Genomic DNA, 19,436 nt, shown 5'->3' on the forward strand with positions numbered 1-19,436 from the left:
CTATTTTTGAGGCTCGCCTAGGCATCCAGAGCCCTTTGCAATATTAGTACCATTTATTAGTCTGTGCAAGGCCTTTGGTGAGCAGAGGAGCGCAACTTGAATTGGAAGTTTGTTTTTGTGTGGTCTTTTCATTAGGGCAGGGTAGAACAGAACTCACACTGAACAAAAAACCCTCTAGGGAAAATCTGTGTCTCTGGGCCGGCCCCCAAATTGATTTGCTTTCCTAGAGGATCTCTTGGAAGGTTTCTCTTACCTCAATTTGAATTGATGATCTCAGTTATCTTCTATCAATTCCAGTGGAAGTGAATTTTGAGTGTAAGGGAGGAAAAAAAAAGATATAGAATCAGTTTTTGTGTGTGTGATGTATGTCAATTATATCTCAATAAAACTGGAGAAAAAAAGTGTCTTAATATCATTACTGGAAATTCCCTGGTGGTCCAGTGGTTAGGACTCTGCACTTTCACTGCCATGGGCCCAGGTTCAATCCCTGGTCGAGGAACTAAGATCCTGCAAGCCATTTGGTGCAGCCTAAAAAACAAACAAACAAAAAACCAAGTTTTGTAAAGTCCCCTCCCCAAATCGCAGTGTCTAAGGGACTTATACACCCCTTGTTTAATTCAATATTAAAACTATTTGAATGCCTCCTTTGTGCAAGGTATTTTGAAAGACCATGTAAATTGATACAGAAATGAGTAAGACATGGCCCAATTTTTAAGGCACATTCAGTCATTTGTGTTTCTTTATGTGAAGAGACACTGCTCAATGCAGAGGCATGGAGGAGTTATAATAAAACATGGAGGAGTTATAATAAAGGGGCAATGCAGAGGCATGGAGGAGTTATAATAAAAACACAGTCAACTTTCTTTGTATGATTTCATATATTTTAGATGAAAGATTCCCTTAAAATGCTTGACTGTGAAGTGCCTGACCTTTAAAAAATGGAACCACTTAGATCAAATTTTTCCTCTGGAAACAGAGCTGGGGCAGTGTAGCTACACTTATTGATAGATCCTTGGATTTTGTAAAACCTGACTGTGTAGGGAATTTGCATTCAAATTACTTAGTAGTCAGCTGTTGCTAAGACTTAAGCATTGAACACAGTGGCTATTCTGTTCTGTTTCTTACTGTCACAGGCCTCCACCCTTGCCACTTTAGAAGAATAGCTTCCTCACATTATACTGAGAACATGAAGCCAAGTCAACTTCCTTCCTTTTTCCCTCACAGTCTACCTGTTTTCATCACACCCACCCCACTCAATTTCACTCTCTTTCTGAAGAATTGCATACATTAACTCTGATGAGGCTAATCCCTTCACTTATTCTGGGACCCCATTCCTTCTTATCTCCTCAAAGACCTGACACCATCAATTATTCCACCCTGCAGGGCATTTCCAGTCCCCTTTTCCCTCAGGCATTTTTCAAATGCCCAGGATGTGAGATGCAGTAGACCCTAGGGCTTCTTTCTTATGGAGGAGGCAGATGTTGGTAACTAGAATACACTAGGTTGAGGACTGTGATTGAGATTCTAGTGGTACATAAATGAGCAGCAAAACTCTGCCCATGTGTGGGCAAATTTTGTAAAGGAAGGCTTCAGAAAGCAGGTTTCTTTACTGAATAAGGAGTTTGCAGGCTGAGGGAGTAGCATGCTAGGAAAAGGGAATAAATACTAAGTACAGATCTAGAGGCAGTGTTATATGCCATGTAAAAGGAATGTTGATTTTCATTGGTCATTTGTTTATTCAACAAAACTTTATTAAATGCCCACTGTGTGCCAGACACTGTGCTAGCTGTGAATATAGAATGGTCAGTAAAGGTGGTCCAGTGGTTAAGACTCTGCGCTTCTACTGCAGGGGGCTCGGGTTCGATCCCTGGTTGGGGAACTAAGATTCCACATGCCTCTCCGCAGGGCCAAAGGAAAAAAAAGCAAGAATGGTCAGTAAAGCCAGACACAGTTATTGCCCCCATGTAATTTACAGACTAATGGAGAAAACAGATGTTAACAACACGTAAATATATCATTGCAAAGTGTGATAAAGGTGAAGCAGGGGGAAAATGGTGCTCTTTTAAAGACAGAAAATATGGCAGTTTAGACTGTGGGAGGGCAGGGTAAGGAAAGCCTCTTGGAGGAATTGATACTGAATTGAGGTCTGGAGGAGTGGGATTTTTCAGGCAAAGGGGTGGTGGGAAATTCTAGGCAAAAAAAAATGCAGAGCAAAAGCCCTGTGGCAGGAAAAAGCCTAGCAAATTCCACATATGGATGAGACATAATGAAGGAGAGGTAGGATCACATGAGAAGTCCGTGTGAAGAGATTAGAGGGGCTTGGATTGAGGCAGTAGCAAAGATAAGAGAAAAAAGAATAAATACAAGCAGAATAAATAAAAAGAAATCGTATCAAGATAAATCAGGATGGAAGTGCAGAACACTGAAGATAAAGAATTTAAAAGAAGTCACCTACAAAGGATTGACAGTTATCCAGACAGTGGACTTCTCAATATCAACAACAGAAGCCAAAAGACAGCGGACTGTTTTCTAGAGAAAATAACTGTCAAGCTGGAATTGTTTACCCAGAAAAAAATCTTTAAAGAACAAAAGTGAAATAACTTTTTCGTGTCCAAATGCTGTCTTTCCTTCTTGTTATCCTTCTTTTTCTCAAATAGACTCTAAGATTCTTGGAGGCAGGGGTTTTGTCTTATTTACTATATAGAGTATTATGTGATAAAAACAGATTACAGAACAATTTGTAAATATACATTTACTTTTTTCCCCTCAAAAGTGGGAAGAGAGAGCAAGAGAGAAATAAACCAGTTAGTCTGAATATATAATCATCTTATCAGTGGTTATTTTTGGATAATAAGTAATTTTTTTTCTTTTAGCTTATCTGTAAGATTTTTTAAAAATAAAAACAATGTTCGTAAAGCAGGCACGTGTTACAGTTTTTCAGATACACTTGATATACTTTGTCACATGAAGGTCAGTAGTAATCAGTATGTACATGTAAGTGGTAGAATTATGGTTTGACCTAGCTGTGTTTGACTGTAAAGCCTATGCTCATAGTGGGGCAAAAAGAGGAGATTAAGGGGCTTCCCTGGTGGTGCAGTGGTTGAGAGTCCGCCTGCCGATGCAGGGGACATGGGTTCGTGCCCCGGTCCGGGAAGATCCCACATGCCGCGGAGTGGCTGGACCCGTGAGCCATGGCCGCTGAGCCTGCGCGTCCGGAGCTTGTGCTCCGCAACGGGAGAGGCCACAACAGTGAGAGGCCCAAGTACAGCAAAAAAAAAAAAAAAGAAAAAAAAAAAAAAAAAGAGGAGATTAAGAATAATTGGAGACAGACCACTCTTTTGAGAAGTTTGGTGAAAGGAAGATGAGAGAGATGTAGTTAGAGTCTACAACTGTGCAGCTCAACATCACTGCACCATCTTCCAGTTAGCCTTCTTCCTTTCATAGCTGAGCTGCTTCTTTATATATTGTTTTCTCTCATAAAATTAAAGCCTTCCAGATGGGTAAAGTGAAAATTAAATGGCTCCCTTTCCCCCTGCTCTGACTCTCCCTGTGTTCCTCCCCAATAGATTGTAAGCAGAGCAAATACTGCTGAGAGTCACTGTCCGTGCGTATTGTTTTATACAAACTGGATCACATTATTCATATTGTTCTATAGTTTGTTCTTTTCATAAAACATAACCTAGACATTACTTTTATGTCAGTGTCTATAGATCCCATGATCTACTCCTACATCAGCCTTTCTAAGCCATAGCTTATATACAGTAGGACTTCCCCTTGCTTAAAAATCTCCCATCATTTCACATCATCCTTTGAATTAGTTCGTATTCCTCAGTCTAGCAGTCAGTATCTTCCAGGATGAAACCAACAATATTTCAACTTGATCTTCCACTTATCTTGGACTTGCCCCAAGCCCTAGCCCGCTTCACTGCTTGATGATCCTTTGTGTCTTCGTTAATGTTGTTTCTTGTGACTAAAATTTCTTTCATGTTACTCCTCATCTCTTTTTGTCCAAGTGCTGTCATTCCTTCTTGCTATCTTTCCTTCTTTTTTCTCAAGTAGACTTTAAGATTCTTGGGGGCAGGGAGTGTCTTATTCAGCATTGTGTATCCAGTGGCTTTTATAATTCATGACTCATAGTTGATGTTCAGTGAATGTTTGTTTACTTAAGTCATTTATTTTTTCAGCTGATTTACAAAGATGAATTGAGTACAGTTAGCTTCCTGTCCTAAGCCCATCCTCTTGGTAACCTATTCTGGTCTCAACCCAGCTGTAACGTCTTCCACATTTAAATTACCAAAGCACCTTGTATTCCTTGTGTCATTACCAAAGTCCTCTTTATAGTTATTTTAATAGATTGTAAGCTTCTTAATGACAAGAGCTATGTTTGCTTAGTTTTTAATTCTTTTAGTGACTAGCATGGTGCCTGTATACAGTAAGAACTCAAGAAATGTTAATTGGATAGAGCTGAATTAAATTTGGGGAAAAAAAATCAAAGAAAAATCTGGAATTTGCACTTTCTAGGGAGTCAGTGATCATTCTGCAGTACAACTCCACATCCATAAAGATGGCTCTGGAATGCTTGAGCTTTGTAGCACTTACAGGCCTTTAAACTAAGAGCTCAGATTCAAGGCATTAATAATTGGCTTCTGTTTTCAAACACAAAGCACTATCTAAATGATAAAGCTGCTTAAGAGTAATTTATTATTTTTCTCATAGCAACCCTATATTATTTTTAATTCACTTATGAGGATGCAAAGGTATAGAGAAGCTTTGTGACTCATTCATAGTCAACCGGGGAAGGATCAGTGAAGTAAGAATTCAAAGACTATAATGTTAGAAATATACTGACATATTGTCAGATGTAGTATCCATGACAGCAGCCTGAAATTTAGTGATTGTTTCTAAGCACCCTTAAGTTGTCTTAATAGAACCCCAAAGATTTGTCATTTATGAATTCATGCATACATACCTGCAACAGCTATTCACTGAGCACTGATGATATGTCAATTAGGTATTAACTTGGGTGCCAGGGTAAGGCGGTGAATAACATGAAGAGCTGGCTTCGTGGAAGTGCACAATAAATTGATAGCAGAGCAGAACTGGCTGCCAGGAGACTTAGATTCCCATCCCTCTGCCCTGACTGAGCAACTCAGCCTGTCTGTGCTTCGTTTCCTTTTGTGTAAAGTGAGCAGGTTAGACTAGAACATTTTAAAGGACTTTAATCTCTTCAGAGTTCTGAGGGAGAAATCTTAATTTGCCAGAAAGACAAAGCTGGAAACTGGACTCTTTCATTTAGTCAATTTAATTTCCTTCCTGTAGTATTACATGCTCCGTTTCTCTACAGCTGAGCTCCCTGTCCACTTCTTTTTCTTACTTTTATTTTTTATTTATTTACTTATTTATTTATTTTTGGCTGTGTTGGGTCTTTGTTGCTGTGTGCGAGCTTTCTCTAGTTGCAGCGAGCAGGGGCCACTCTTTGTTGTGGTGCGCGGGCTTCTCATTGCCGTGGCTTCTCTTGTTGCAGAGCATGGGCTCTAGGTGCACGGGCTTCAGTAGTTGTGGCTCATGGGCTCTAGAGTGCAGGCTCAGTAGTTGTGGCTCACGGGCTTAGTTGCTCTGCAGCATGTGGGATCTTCCCGGACCAGGGATCGAACCCGTGTCCCCTGCATTGGCAGGCGGATTCTTAACCACTGCGCCACTAGGGAAGTCTGCACTTCTTTTTCTTTGATAGGAGAGAGGCATCATTCTATTGTGATTTGAAATTGAGGTGCATTTTGCAGTGCTAGGTTATGTTTAGACCTAAGTTATGTTGTAATATTTTAAAATATTTTAAACTTTATGAGATGGTGTTAATCAGAAACTTTAGACCCAATAGTGTAGGTCTTGGCTTGGAGATCCACATGCACAATTAAGTAAGTTAAACTGCAAAATCAGAGTTACGTGCATTGTGAATGTATTTTATTTTCCTCTTAGGAATGTAGGAACAAAGTCGTTTTCTTGAATCAGTCCTCTTTCTCCATCCTTACTAATATCTTATTGGTTAGCCCTTCTCATTGCTCGGTTAAATACTTGAGAAAAATATTTTATGTCATGGGAAAATATTCAGGGTATATTAAGTGAAATAAGCAGGTTATAGAAAAATATTGTCTTTTTTTTTTTTTTTTTTTTTTGTGGTACGCGGGCCTCTCACTGTTGTGGCCTCTCCCGTTGCGGAGCACAGGCTCCAGACGGGCAGGCTCAGCGGCCATGGCTCACGGGCCCAGCCACTCCGCAGCATATGGGATCTTCTCGGACCGGGGCATGCACCCGTGTCCCCTGCATTAGCAGGTGGACTCTCAACCACTGCACCACCAGGGAAGCCCAATATTCTGTCTTTTTTAAATTGATGTTTATCTATCTGTAGTAAAAGACTTAAAAATTATTTAACCCAAAATTAAGTGCTTATCTATGGATGGTAAGGTTGTTTTCCTTTTTGTCGTTTTCTGCATTTTCCATTCTTTCTATAACAAACATGTATTATTTTTGTAATCAGAAAAAAAATTAAGATAACTATGCAAGGAAGCACAGCATCTCTCTTAACTGGCTTCCAAGGCTTTAGTTTTCCCCTGCATATCTTGCTTCTTAAAACCCCGTCTTGCTTTCCTAGGTCTACCAAATAAGACTACAGCCCTGCCTGACACACAGGAAGCTTCACAATCTGGCTTCAGCCTGCCTCCACTTCATTGCTGCTCTTCCCTCTCCACAGAATTTTTCATGAACCTGGAGTGCAGTGTATTCTTTGATATTCACTCTTTCAGTTGTTCAGGACAAAAATTCTTTTAGAATCACTTTCAACTCCTGACTGCAGTATATTAGCAAAGCCACCGCCCTCCTCACCACCTCCACTGCTGCCACGCCCACCAGCTGGGGTGTTGCGACAGCCTCTCAGCTGCCTTCCTGCTTCCGTTCTTGCCTCTACCACTGTGTGTCCTCCACACGGCAGCCAGAGTTTTCCTTTTAAAATGTCAGTTGGATCGTGTCATTCTTCTGCTGAAAACCCTCCAGAAGCTCGCCACCTCACTCAGTAGAAGACAAAGTTATTACAGGGGCCTAAGAACCTTATGTAAGCCCCTGTGACCTGGTCCTCCTTCCTCTCCCACCTCATCACCTCTCCCCACAGTTTCATTCCATACACTGGCTTCTTACTGTTCCTCCATCATGCCACAAGCAGGCTGCCTCAGATGACTGTATTTGCTGTTCCCTTTCTCTGGAATGCTGTTCCCTTAGGTCTCTGCTCAAGTGTCACTTTATCAGGGAAGCCTTACCTGATCACCATGTCTAAAATAGTACACTTACCCTCAATCCCTTTCTCCTCCCTCTCTTCCATTTTGTTTTCTTCATGGTGCTTAGCACCACCTGATGTCGTATATGTATATTTGTTTGCTATCTGTCTCCTTCCACCAGAATGTAAGCTGCTCAAGAGCAGGGACGTGTTCTGCTCATCTTTTGTATGATTCCCATTCCCACACCAGCCCTTCCTGTCTCCTTTGAGATCTTGTTCTGTTGATCCCCTCTGTTTCCTAAGGTTTCATCTTCCTTCTCTGCTGGATAGTTTCTTGTTGTCAGTAAGCATTTTCAACTCTTTCTCTTCCTTGAAAATAAACACAAACAACCTGCCTTCAATTCTATATCTAATTACCGAGGCAATTAGTTTCTTCCCTTCCTTGCAAGTTTCTTGAGTTTATGTGCATGTATCCCCTTCCCGTCTGTCTGGCCTCTCCCTTGGTCCTCTGCAATAAGGCTTCCTTCGCCAGTGTGCCAGCGAAACTGCTCTGGCAAAGATCTCTAATAATGTTCTGACTGTAAGAAATAAGTAAGCATTTTTTGCTCCTTTTCATACTTTACTTTTTATAGCATTGTACTATACTGATTATTCCTCTTTTCACACCCCTTGTAATTCTCTTTTCAGCCTTCCTGAAGTTTTCCTTTTCTTGTTCCTCATCCTTATCGATTGTCCTTACTGGTTCCTTCTCTGCCCCTTACATACGAGTGTCCCATAAAGGCTCCATCCTTAGCTCTCCTCTTGCTTGCTCTGATTCCCCCTCACCCTGTGACTGCATCTGTCCCATGCTTTTAACTACTTTTTTTGCACTGATAACTCCCAGATCTGTGTCTTTTGCCCAGATTTTTCTCTTGAGCTTCAGGCTTGTTATTTCCATCTGTCTCCTGGACATGTCGCACTTGAAATCCGGTGCCACACATGAAAAAGTATACACACTATTAACCCTCTCCACCACTCCCCACCTTGGTCAGTGACCCATCTGCTCATTTAAGGTGAACTCGTGGGAGTAGCTCTCAGCTGCTTCCTCTGCTATAACACTGTCGTATCTGAGGGCCCCAACTTCTCTCTCACAAGCTCTTTTGAATCCATTCCCTTGTCTCGGTTCTCACTGCCCCTGTCATAGTTTAGATCTTCATCCCTTTCTACTTTATAGCATGGTCCTTAAAATTTGTCCTCTGAAGCCAGACTGCATGGGTTCTCATTTTGGATCTATCACTTATTAGTTGTGTGACTTTAGTCAAGTTTTATAACTTCTCTGTGCCTCAGTTTCCTCATTGGTAAGGTAGGGATAATAATTTATCGTGAAGATTAAATGATTTAACAGATACAAAGTGCTTAGAATAGTGTGTGACACATCGTGTTTGTTATTATTTCTACTATTAGTACTATTAGTACCACATAACTGACCTCAGTACCGCTGGTCTCTTTCCCCTTCTAAAGCATTTTCCACTGTGCCACAGAGTCAGCTTCACAAATGGGTAGCTGACCACATCATTCCCTTTTAAAAGACTTCTGTGGCTTCCCATGGTCTGATCATTATAGTCCCAGCCCTGTGTTCTGTTTCTGGAGGTCAATGGTGAGGGTATGGGTATTTATTTTATTATTATTAATTATAGCTTACTTGGTACTTCCCTGGCGGTCCAGTGGTGAAGACTCCATGCTTCCACTACAGGGGGCACGGGATCGATCCCTGGTCTGGGAATGAAGATCCCACATGCCATGTGGCCAAAAAATAAAAAAATTATAGCTTACTCATGTTTAAATATTCTTTGGTTAGTAGACAAAATAAAAACAATTAAGATAGAGAAGTTAGAATTATAAGAAGATTAATTTGGAACTTTGGAGCCTGAAAAACATGAAAGGGAAAAGAATCCTTTGTGCTTCTCACTCAATCTCTAGGGGAAGATAACTCCCTCTTGCTGCAGCGTATGAGTGCAAGCGGAAAAGGGTTGTTTTGACCATGTCTAAATGGGTGAAAGATAACTGGGGGGTAGGGGTACCAGAGGCTGTTCTATCCGTGTGGAGACAGGCATTGAGCAACTCAGCTGCTGCAACCAGAGAGACTGCCCTGTGGCCTCAGGAAAACTCCCACAAATGGGCCACGCAAGGTGGGTTTGGCGCACATCTCACATAAAACAGACCCATCCAGCCCTGCTCAAGGAGAAGCTGCTCACTGGGCTACAGTGTTTTACCACAAGCCATGGCCCAAGAAGCAGTGGAAGATTCACAAACTCTACAGATTTCTCAGGGCCACTTGCATCTGGGAAAAGAAATGGTATGTGGCACAAAGAGTATTACTAGTACGTACATCTAAAATGTAAAATCTTAAAAAATGTGAAATCTATTGTTCATTAGTACACTGGCGACGAATGAAAGATTTTGAGGTGGGGAAGTCAATTAGCATGCAGCACAAATCTCAAAAAAAGCCAAGGGAAAGGTTGAAAGGAACAGGCTGCTCCCTGCGCTCATCAGGTGCACTGCTCTGTCATTTGATGCAGACCTCCACATCAGCACCCATGTTCAGTGAGAACTGCAGGCTCAGGTTGGACATCTGGTCACACTGTAAAAGCCACAGGCTGAACTTCACCATCAGATGAGTGAGTGGTCACAGAAGATGGCTGCTTTCTGAGGCCTAGGGCCAAGATCTGCTCCACCACATCCTCGATGGGATAATGACCCCCTCTCAGTGGCGCAACTGGCAAAGTTCTTCAGAATTGAAGGGGAGATAAAGAGTTTTTCAGACAAACAAAAACTGAAGGAGTTCATTGCCACTAGACCAGCCTTACAAGAAATGTTAAAGAGAGTTCTTTAAGCTGTTGATCAAAACACCTGAACAGAGTGAAAACTTCCTGTGCAAGAATTGTTTCTGGTGGAGGTATTGGAATGAACAGCCATCATCAAGATAGAACTCACCCGCTGCAGAACCGTTAGTGCTTAGAGCCAGCTGGAGTCCATTTGGAGACATCAGTTATGTGGCCTGTGGATTTTCCTATAGTTGTCTTCATTGGTACTACACTTCTACCTTAGTGAACACTGATGTAGTGGCCAGGGCTGCTGGGATTTTCACAGTGCATGCTCCTTCCCAATGAGCAAATGTCTGAGAGTCATGCCAGACCTCATTTGATCCTGGCCGAAACACATCAACTAGCTTTTGGTTCTGTGACTGGATGAACCAATAAAGCACTTTCTTTTAGACAGCTCTCTGCTGAGCCTGGCTTCTTGTGTAAGATTTCCAAGATCATAACTTCCATCTTCCTTCAAGGCCATGCTTAAACCTCCTGTGAAAACCTGGCCCCTCCAAGTATAGTTGATCACTCCCTTACACTCACCATGATGTTGTGCAGTTGTTTCCAGGTGTCTTGTCCACACAAAGCTGTGTGCTTCATGATGGTGGGGACTGCAGCCTTATTTACTTCCTCTTCTTTTGAGGGCCTTGTACGGTGACTGGCTCAGAGTAGATGCTTCATAAATGTGAATTAGTAATCAGGGTTCAGGAGTTTACTGAGATTTCTGTACTTCTTTCTTCAATTTCTCCAGGCTGCAGGAATTGGTTGATCGAGTACTGGAACGTTTTCAGGCATCTGGACTAATAGTGAAAGAGTGGAATAGTGTGAAACTCCATGCTACAGTCATGAATACTCTATTCAGGAAAGACCCCAATGGTAAGTGCTTCATAGAACCACAGCACAGTTTGTGATCAACAAGGCCTAATGATGTCCCTGGGGTTTGAAGAGAATGGGCTATCAAAGAATCTCTGCTGGGCTTCCCTGGTGGCGCAGTGGTTGAGAGTCCGCCTGCCGATGCAGGGGACACGGGTTCATGCCCCGGTCCGGGAAGATCCCACATGCCGCGTAGGAGCTAGGCCCGTGAGCCAGGGCCTCTGAGCCTGCGCGTCCGGAGCCTGTGCTCCGCAACGGGAGAGGGAGAGGCCACAACAGTGAGAGGTCCGCGTACCGCAAAAAAAAAAAAAAAAAATCTCTGCTACATCTTCTGTTTTAGATCCATTAGCTTGTTTTGATGAGCGCAGTGGAAGGGGGCAGGGACATATCTAGCATGGGACTGTAGCATTCCAAATCTTTTATTTCTGTCGCACATAGGGTTGCCAGATATAGCAAATAAACATACAGGATGCCCAAGTAAATTTCAGGTGGAAAATGAACAATTGTTTTAGTGTAGGTATGTCCCATGAAATACATGGCAGCTTTTTCTTTTTTTTATAAAACAAGAAAGAAGATTAACTAGTAAAGATAAATGTTAGAGCAGTGATTCTCAACTAGAGGCAGTTTTACCCCCAGAGGACATTTGGATTGTCTGAAGACATTTTTGGTTGTCACAGTTAGGGGGCTGGGAGTGAGTTGCTACTGGCATCTAATGGGTAGAGGTCAGGGGTTCTGCTTAACCCTCTGCAATGCACAGGACAACCCCTCATAACAAAGAATTATTCAGCCCAAAATGTCAGTAGCACCAAGGTTGAAAAACCTTGTGTTAGAGTAATGTTTTTTTCCCTCATGAATCTAAACCTTCATATAAAAATGCCTGTTTTAACCCTTTATTTGAGATAATAATCTACATTTTAATAAGGATTATTTTTCTTCCCATCCTCACCCACCAAGTCAAAGCTGTCTAGCACACATTCAGCATCTATCTGATCAGGAGCTACAAATTCAAGTTATGTGCAGCTGCTTCTTCAAAGCCCTGTTGTTTAAAATATACCAGCACCAAAACTCCATATTCAGGTTTTATTATATTTGTTAGGACCCTGACCTTGGTTTTAGAAAGTCTACGTTGGAAGAGGACTACATCAGGACTCCATCAGAACCCATGAACTATTTATAGATTTATAGTTTAGGACAGTTTTTGTGTCCCTTTTTACCAAAGTACATCTTTTCATTTCTTCAGATATATACCAGAGAACTCAGCTATAAGTTGTTTGGTTTGGTTAGCGCCATTGTTGGACTAAGAGATATGTAGCTAATCCAATTCTTAGTTCTAGTGTTAACTGTTTTATGATGCTACATTGTATTTTCTTTAAGACTTTTCTAAATAAATCAGTGTTTTACCTTTCAGAGCACTGAGATCAAAAAACATTCAAATGACTCAGTCAAAGCCTATGGACTCTGGGTAGTTAGTAGAATCCGAAGCTCTCTACTTATTCTTGTTCTGATGGAATATATTTCTTTCATTTGGATAGTGGTATTGCAGAAGACCATTTGGAATTCCAGAAAAAAATTTTTTATGGAATATTTGATATAAATTATAATGTAAGTTATCTAATGGGAACATTTAAAGGAGTTTGTGGTATGTATTTTGTTCTGGACAGTTTTTAAAATTTATTTATTTTAATTAATTTATTTTTGGCTGCGTTGGGTCTTCGTTGCTGCGCGCAGGCTTTCTCTAGTTGTGCCGAGCGGGGGCTACTCTTCGTTGCAGTGCACGGGCTGTAGGCACACGGGCTGCAGTAGTCGTGGCCCGCGGGCTCAGTGGTTGTGGCACACGGGCTTAGTTGCTCCACAGCATGTGGGGTCTTCCCGGACCAGGACTTGAACCCGTGTCCCCTGCATTGGCAGGTGGATTCTTAACCACTGCGCCACCAGGGGAGCCCCAGTCAGTCAGTTTTAATCTTGGAAAACACTGTTAGATCCCCTGAGGTGGTGTACATTTTAACATCATCACGTAAAGACAGAGGTTCAGAACTCTAACGTACGCTCTAGGGACTTCCCTGGTGGTCCAGCGGTTAAGACTCTGTGCTCTCAATGCAGGGGGCCCGGGTTCGATCCCTGGTCAGGGAACTAGATCCTTCATGTATGCCGCAACTAAGATCCTGTGTGCTGCAACTAAGACCCGGCACAGCCAAGTTAATTAATTAATTAATTAAAAATAAGGTACACTCTAATTCAGGGGTCCCCAACCCCCAGGGCGCAAAGCAGGAGGTGAGTGGCGGGCAAGCAAGGGAAGCTTCATCTGCCGCTCCCCATTGGTCTCATTACTGCCTAAACCATTCCCTCCACCCTGGTCTGTGGAAAAATTGTCTTCCATGAAACCAGTCCCTGGTGCCAAAGAGTTTGGGGACTCCTGCTCTAATTCATTGGTTCAGAAGTTACATTGTATCTAGCACCATCCAATAGGACTTTATATGATGATAGAAATATTCCATATCTGTGAAATTCAGTATGGTAGCCACTATCCACATGTGGTTATTGAGTACTTGAAGATGGCTGGCTAGTGAGACTGAGAAAGTGAACTTTTAATTAATTTAAATTTAAATAAGTACTTCCCTGGAGGTCCAGTGGTTAAGACTTCGAGCTCACAATGCAGGGGGCACAGGTTCGATCCCTGGTCAGGGAACTAAGATACTGTATGCAGCATGGCATGGCCAAAAAAAAAGAAATTTAAATAATCACATGTGGCTAGTGGCTACTGTTTTGGACAGTGCAGTATTTTATTAGACATGTGATACTATCAGTAATACATTCTGCATCTGTCCTAGTCCTTAAATCTTAGTTCAGAGCTCTTACAACTATACCATACCCCATTATTAACTAACCTCTTAACATAAAAGAGTTGAATTATATAGGAATCTGTATCTTTTAAATTGTGTGGATCCAGATGTATATTCGGTTGGCACCAGAGCTTCATGAAAGAAAATGTTCTGTGTTCACAGTCTAGTTATCCTTTCCTGTTGACATATATTTTAAGTATAACAGCTTTAGTGAGATGTAATTCATATACCATATAATTCACCTATTTAAAGTATAGTGAGTAATGTAACCGTTACCACAGTAAATTTTAGAATATTTTCATCACCCCAAAAAGAAACTCCATAATTATTGGCAGTGACTCCCCATTTTTCCCTTACTCTTCAGTCCTTAGGTACCACCAGTCTAATTTTTGTCCAATGAATTTGCCTTTTTTGCATATTTCATATAAATAGAATCATGCAATGTGTGATCTTCTGTGACTGACTTCTTTCACTTAGCATAATGTTTATAAGGTTCATCCATGTTATAGCATGTATCAAATGTCATTCCTTTTTATTACCAAATAATAATCCATTGTATGGACATAACACATTTTATTTATCCATTCATCAGCTGATGGACATTTCTGTTGTTTCCACTTTTTGGCTGTTATGAATAATGCTGCTGTGAACATTTATGTATGTGTTTTTGTGTGGGCATATGTTTTCATTTCTATTAGGTATATACTTAAGTGTGAAATTGCTGCATCATGATATCAGTATGTTTAACTTTTTGAGGAACTGCCAGACTGTTTTCCAGAGTGGCTGCACCATTTTACATTCCCACAAGCAGTACAGTAGTTCCCCCTTATCCGCGGGAGATACGTTCCAAGATCCCCAGTGGATGCCTGAAACTACATACCACATTCTGTATTTTTCCTATGCATACATACCTATGATAAAGTTTAATTTATAAATTAGGTGCAGTAAGAGATTAACAACTAATAATAAAATAGAAGAATTAAACGATATACTGTAATTAAAAGTATGTGAGTGCTGTCTGTCTCTCTCAAAATTTTTTATTGTACAAATTTAGTGCCTTTTCCATTTTCACTAAGCACTTACCATGCACTGTGACCGTAACTTTTGCAGTTTTTGAGGTGTGACAGCAAAGCTAGTACGAATCTCTTTTTCCTTCTTCCTAATTTCGCGGATAGAAGATATGTTCTTAATGTAGATATTAGCAAACCTCAGCATATGATCTTTTTCTTTCCTTATTAAGTCAAGAACTTTCACCATTTCACTGAAAGGAAGCACTTTATGGCTTTTCTTTGGCATATCCGAATTGCTGGCATCATTATTCTTGCCTTTGGGGCCATTATTAAGTAAAATAAGGGTGACTTGAATACAAGCACTGCAATACCTTGACAGTCAATCTGATAACAGAGAGGGTGAGATACGCTGGACAAAGAGATGACACTTTCTGGGTGGGACAGATCACGCTACTCAAAATGGTGCACAATTCAAAACTTAGGAATTGTTTATTTCTGGAATTTTCCATTTAATATTTTTGGACCTCGGTTGACCATGGGTAACTGAAACCATGGAAAGCAAAACCATGAATAAGGGGGGACGACAGTATATGAGGGTCTCAATTCCTCTACATCTTTATCTGCACTTGTTATTACTTTTTTATTATTGCCATCATTTGGGGTGTGAAGTGGTGTCTCATTGTGACTTTGATTTACATTCCCCTTATGGCTAGTGCTACTTATAGATTTTGCACCTGTCATTAAACATTTTAATCTTCAGATTTCATTACTGCTTTTTTATTGACATTTACTTAGTATGAATTTACTTTAAATTTTCACATCTCCTTTTAACAAGGAACCTATTTTTAAGTTGTGAAATATGCATGGGATTGGGATCTTGGATTAAGAGAATAGTTCTCATTAGAAAAATAGTCCTGTAGTTACCCAGGTATAATTCCAGTGGGCTAGCTAAAATACATTATGTTCATGGAGTTAGCACTTCGGATGTATTTTATCAGTTCTGACATGGTAATCTCCATACAATCAAAGAATCTCCATACAATAAAAGAATATACTCAAAAGTAGAAATACAAATATTTTTGAGTGTCTGTTGATGGGCAGGAAAGGGTTGATATTTCAGAAAATATTCTGATAAATAATTTTTGAAGATGCTTTGAATTTTATATACCCTGGATTCTTCTCTGTCTTGTGTTTTTCTCTTGAAAAGGCTATAGAATACATTGTTTTGCTTTTACTTGCCAGTTACCCTTTCCTTTGATATCCTTTTTTCTGCTGCATTTGAAGGACATCTTTTGGGATAAGCAAGCTAAATTAATGCAAGGAGTTAGAATACAGCTTTGATGAGGCTAAGGTCATAGATTTGCAAATTTCTGTGTAGAATGTCAGGATACCTTTGATTGCAACTGAAGAGGTTTTTCTCATTCAGGGGGAAGTCCTTAAATCAACCCAAAGCATAGTTGCCTGCATTTTTGACTAGTTAATGTGTGAACTTCTGTATATTTTTATGTATTTAGAAATGCATGCAGCTTATATAAAATCTCGGGGTTTTAGACTACAAGGAACCTTTGGAAATCACCTTGTCTTAACCTCTAACTTTGTAAATGAGGAACTGAGGTCCATAGAGGAGACATAAACTGCCTAAGAATATGGTTAGTTATGTAGTTTATATACAGTGAGTACTTGGACATTGTTCAATGAATAAATATATATCAGTTGATGACAGAGCTGAGACTAGATGCTGGGTCTCCTGACTCATAGCCTGATGTATTTCCCTCCATATTATGTCACTTTCCAGGTAGTACATGAAGATCTTGCTAGTTGTCCCTGTAGAAGTCCAAGAGAAAACAGATACATAACCCAGGCTTCTCTTCTAACATTGTCTTTGGAATATTTACAGCTGAAGGCAGGTACAACCTCTACACAACAGATGGCAAATATGCCTTCAAGGAAAGAGAATCATTTGATGGCCGAAACATTTTGAAGGTCAGTATGAAGCAGAGTGAATTGGAAACCTTTGGCATGTGTCCTAAAATAAGGGAGGACAATAAGTGGTTCTCCTTTTAACAGTAAAGTATATTTTTCTCATATTTCCCATGAGGATTATTGATTGAAAGGACTGTTAAAATTGTTTTTCATTGTCCTAAAAGAGAAATCTTTTTTGACTTGTTAAAAGGCTGTTGGTATCTCTTAGAGTACTTGAAACTGATGATTTAAGAAACAAGTATAGTGACTATTTGGATCCATAGGAATAAGTTGATTTTAACCTTGTGAGTCTTGCTCTGTATTTTACCTCTGGAGGACTGAGTGTGCATTTTTTTAAGTGAAAAAGAATAGTTTGTCTTGTTCTAGTAGATTTTTCTCTTCACCCACAAAGTCGCTCTCCAAAGTTCCTGTATAATCTATTTTTACTCAGGAACAGCCCATGTACTAAAAGCTCGGTGGTCCATTTCTGACTGTTGAGGATTTGCTTCTGAGCGTTAAATTAACCTATGAAATTCAAATAAAAGGGGTTCTTTAGGATTGCATTTATCTTTCTACCACAGACCACATTCTGTAACATCCACAGTTTATGCTCTCTCTATCAGGTTAACATACCATTGTGCCTCTGTGCAAAGAGAAACATAAGTTGATACCAAAGGAGAGGTTTTTGATTCTTCATTTTACTTGTTCTATAATGATGTAGGTCATACATTTTCAAGGCCATGGGTGTTTTTTGGAGCTGGGAGGGAGAGTATGTATATAATAACTTCAGAATAAGCTCTAGCTTTAAAAATGTTTTTTCTTTTTCCTTCCTTCCTCCATTCCCTTATCTTATCACTTGACAGTTTTGTTGCCAAATGCCTAATATGACCTCATTGTGTATAATTAATGACATCACTGTTCAGCAGCTGCAAGCTCCTCACTGCAGAGCCTAACAGAGCAATGACAGCGTTCACTTAGGCAGGCATTCCTGCCTTGTGGGGAAGGGGCTTTGCAGGGCTTTGTTGATTCCTTCTTTTACTTGATACCTTTTCTCTCTTTGAGTAATTTTCTTGTCTTCAAAGTAGCTATTGTAGATTTGGTTTGAGTGGCAAGCTGCTAATGAATTCAGTTGCAGTTTACTTATTTTCCCAGGCCACAGCTTCATTGTATGAATCTTTCTCCTCCTCTAGCTCATTTCCTGGGGCTTTTTAAATAATAGCATTAATTACTTTACTTTTTTGTTATTGTTAATTTGATTAAGAAAAAAACTAGACGGATGGGGAAAGAAATCTGTTGGAATGACTCAAGCCAACTTGGTTCCTTTGAAATTAGAATTAAAGCCCAAAAGGTATGTTGATGCAAGTGGAGTGTGAGGTGCTTTAACATCTGTAAGAGGGAGGTAACAGCAGGGAGCCTGAGAAGTTGCTGTATGAACAGTATGGATCTCTCATTGAATATTTAATTTCTCTCATTCTGGAAAGTCAGTTTTCCATTTAAAGATGCTTGGCTTGGAAATCTTCCTAACCCACCCCAGTGATGACACGGCTGTAGCTCCCTCTAGTGTTGACGAAAGCTTGCTATAGTAGTTGTACCCTTACTGTTAAGGCCTAATTGGAATTTTAGAGCTGGGCCCAGCTAGGTACTTGGAAACTATTTAATCCAGTTCCTCATTTTACTCTCTAAGGGTGTGAGATCCAATATGGTTAAAATGTTTTGCCAAAGGTTAATGCTAGATAGTAGCAGAGTCTGAATCAGAACAAAGAGATTCAAAGCTCACAAGTTAGCAATGTCTCTACTCTCTTCCATAAAGATGCTCAGTGTTTAGGTAGAAATGAGTAGATATTTGAAACTGGGCCTATCTGAATTGTGAAAATATCTGACTAGACATAAATGTTGAGGCAATGGGTGTGCCAGTTAGTCTAAAACTGGCTAATTAAGAATTAGACTTTTGAGTTGAATATAATACTAACACCAACAGAAATACTTATTGACTGTATACCATCTGTCAGACTATGTGCCCTATAGATAAAAGTCATTATGATACAGTCCTTACCTTCCAGGAGCTTCCTGTCTTTGAGAGATACAGCTGGTTAATAGGTAATTACCATATAAAATGATGGGGGCAAATTATGAAATGGAGGGGAAGTACCTTTGAGCACAGGTAGTTGTAACAAAGTATCTTTTGATAGAATTTCCAATATATTACTTTTTTTTTTGTAAACTTATTTATTTATTTTTGGCTGCATTGGGTTTCATTCTGGTGCACGGGCTTCTCATTGCAGTGGCCTCTCTTGTTGTGCAGCATGGGCTCTAGGCGTGTGGGCTTCAGTAGTTGTGACACGTGGGCTCTAGAGCACAGCCTCAGTAGTCGTGGCACACAGGCTTAGTTGCTCTGCAGCATGTGGGATCTTCCCGGACCAGGGCTCAAACCCATGTCCCCTGCATTGGCAGGTAGATTCTTAACCACTGCGCCACCAGGGAAGTCCCCCCAGTATATTACTTTTTAATCATTAGTTCCAGAAAATATAATCTTTCACTTACATTTAATCAAAGGAATTAACTTTTCTTTGAGAATAAAGATAAAATGTGGCATCCAACAACTAGCCCCCAAACACACAAGCAGTAATAACTGTATTTATGAAGT

The 19,436-nt window shown here is 40.3% G+C and overlaps 1 protein-coding gene and 1 non-coding gene across 5 annotated transcripts in view; both read left to right on the plus strand.

Moving 5' to 3' along the window:
* ASCC1 (activating signal cointegrator 1 complex subunit 1) overlaps positions 1–19,436 on the plus strand; it is a 122,292-nt gene that overhangs the window by 78,687 nt on the left and 24,169 nt on the right. For all 4 annotated transcript variants that reach the window (XM_069541538.1, XM_069541539.1, XM_060034833.2 and 1 more), the window contains 2 exons: positions 10,859–10,983; positions 16,728–16,813. In XM_069541538.1, coding sequence (XP_069397639.1) covers positions 10,859–10,983; positions 16,728–16,813 — 211 coding nt within the window. The remainder of the gene's footprint in view (positions 1–10,858; positions 10,984–16,727; positions 16,814–19,436) is intronic.
* On the plus strand, positions 13,038–13,110 carry TRNAE-CUC (transfer RNA glutamic acid (anticodon CUC)). The gene has a single exon. It is a non-coding gene; the product is annotated as a tRNA-Glu (tRNA).

Source organism: Delphinus delphis, chromosome 16 (assembly GCF_949987515.2).
Source record: "Delphinus delphis chromosome 16, mDelDel1.2, whole genome shotgun sequence".
Classification (NCBI taxonomy): Eukaryota; Metazoa; Chordata; class Mammalia; order Artiodactyla; family Delphinidae; genus Delphinus; species Delphinus delphis.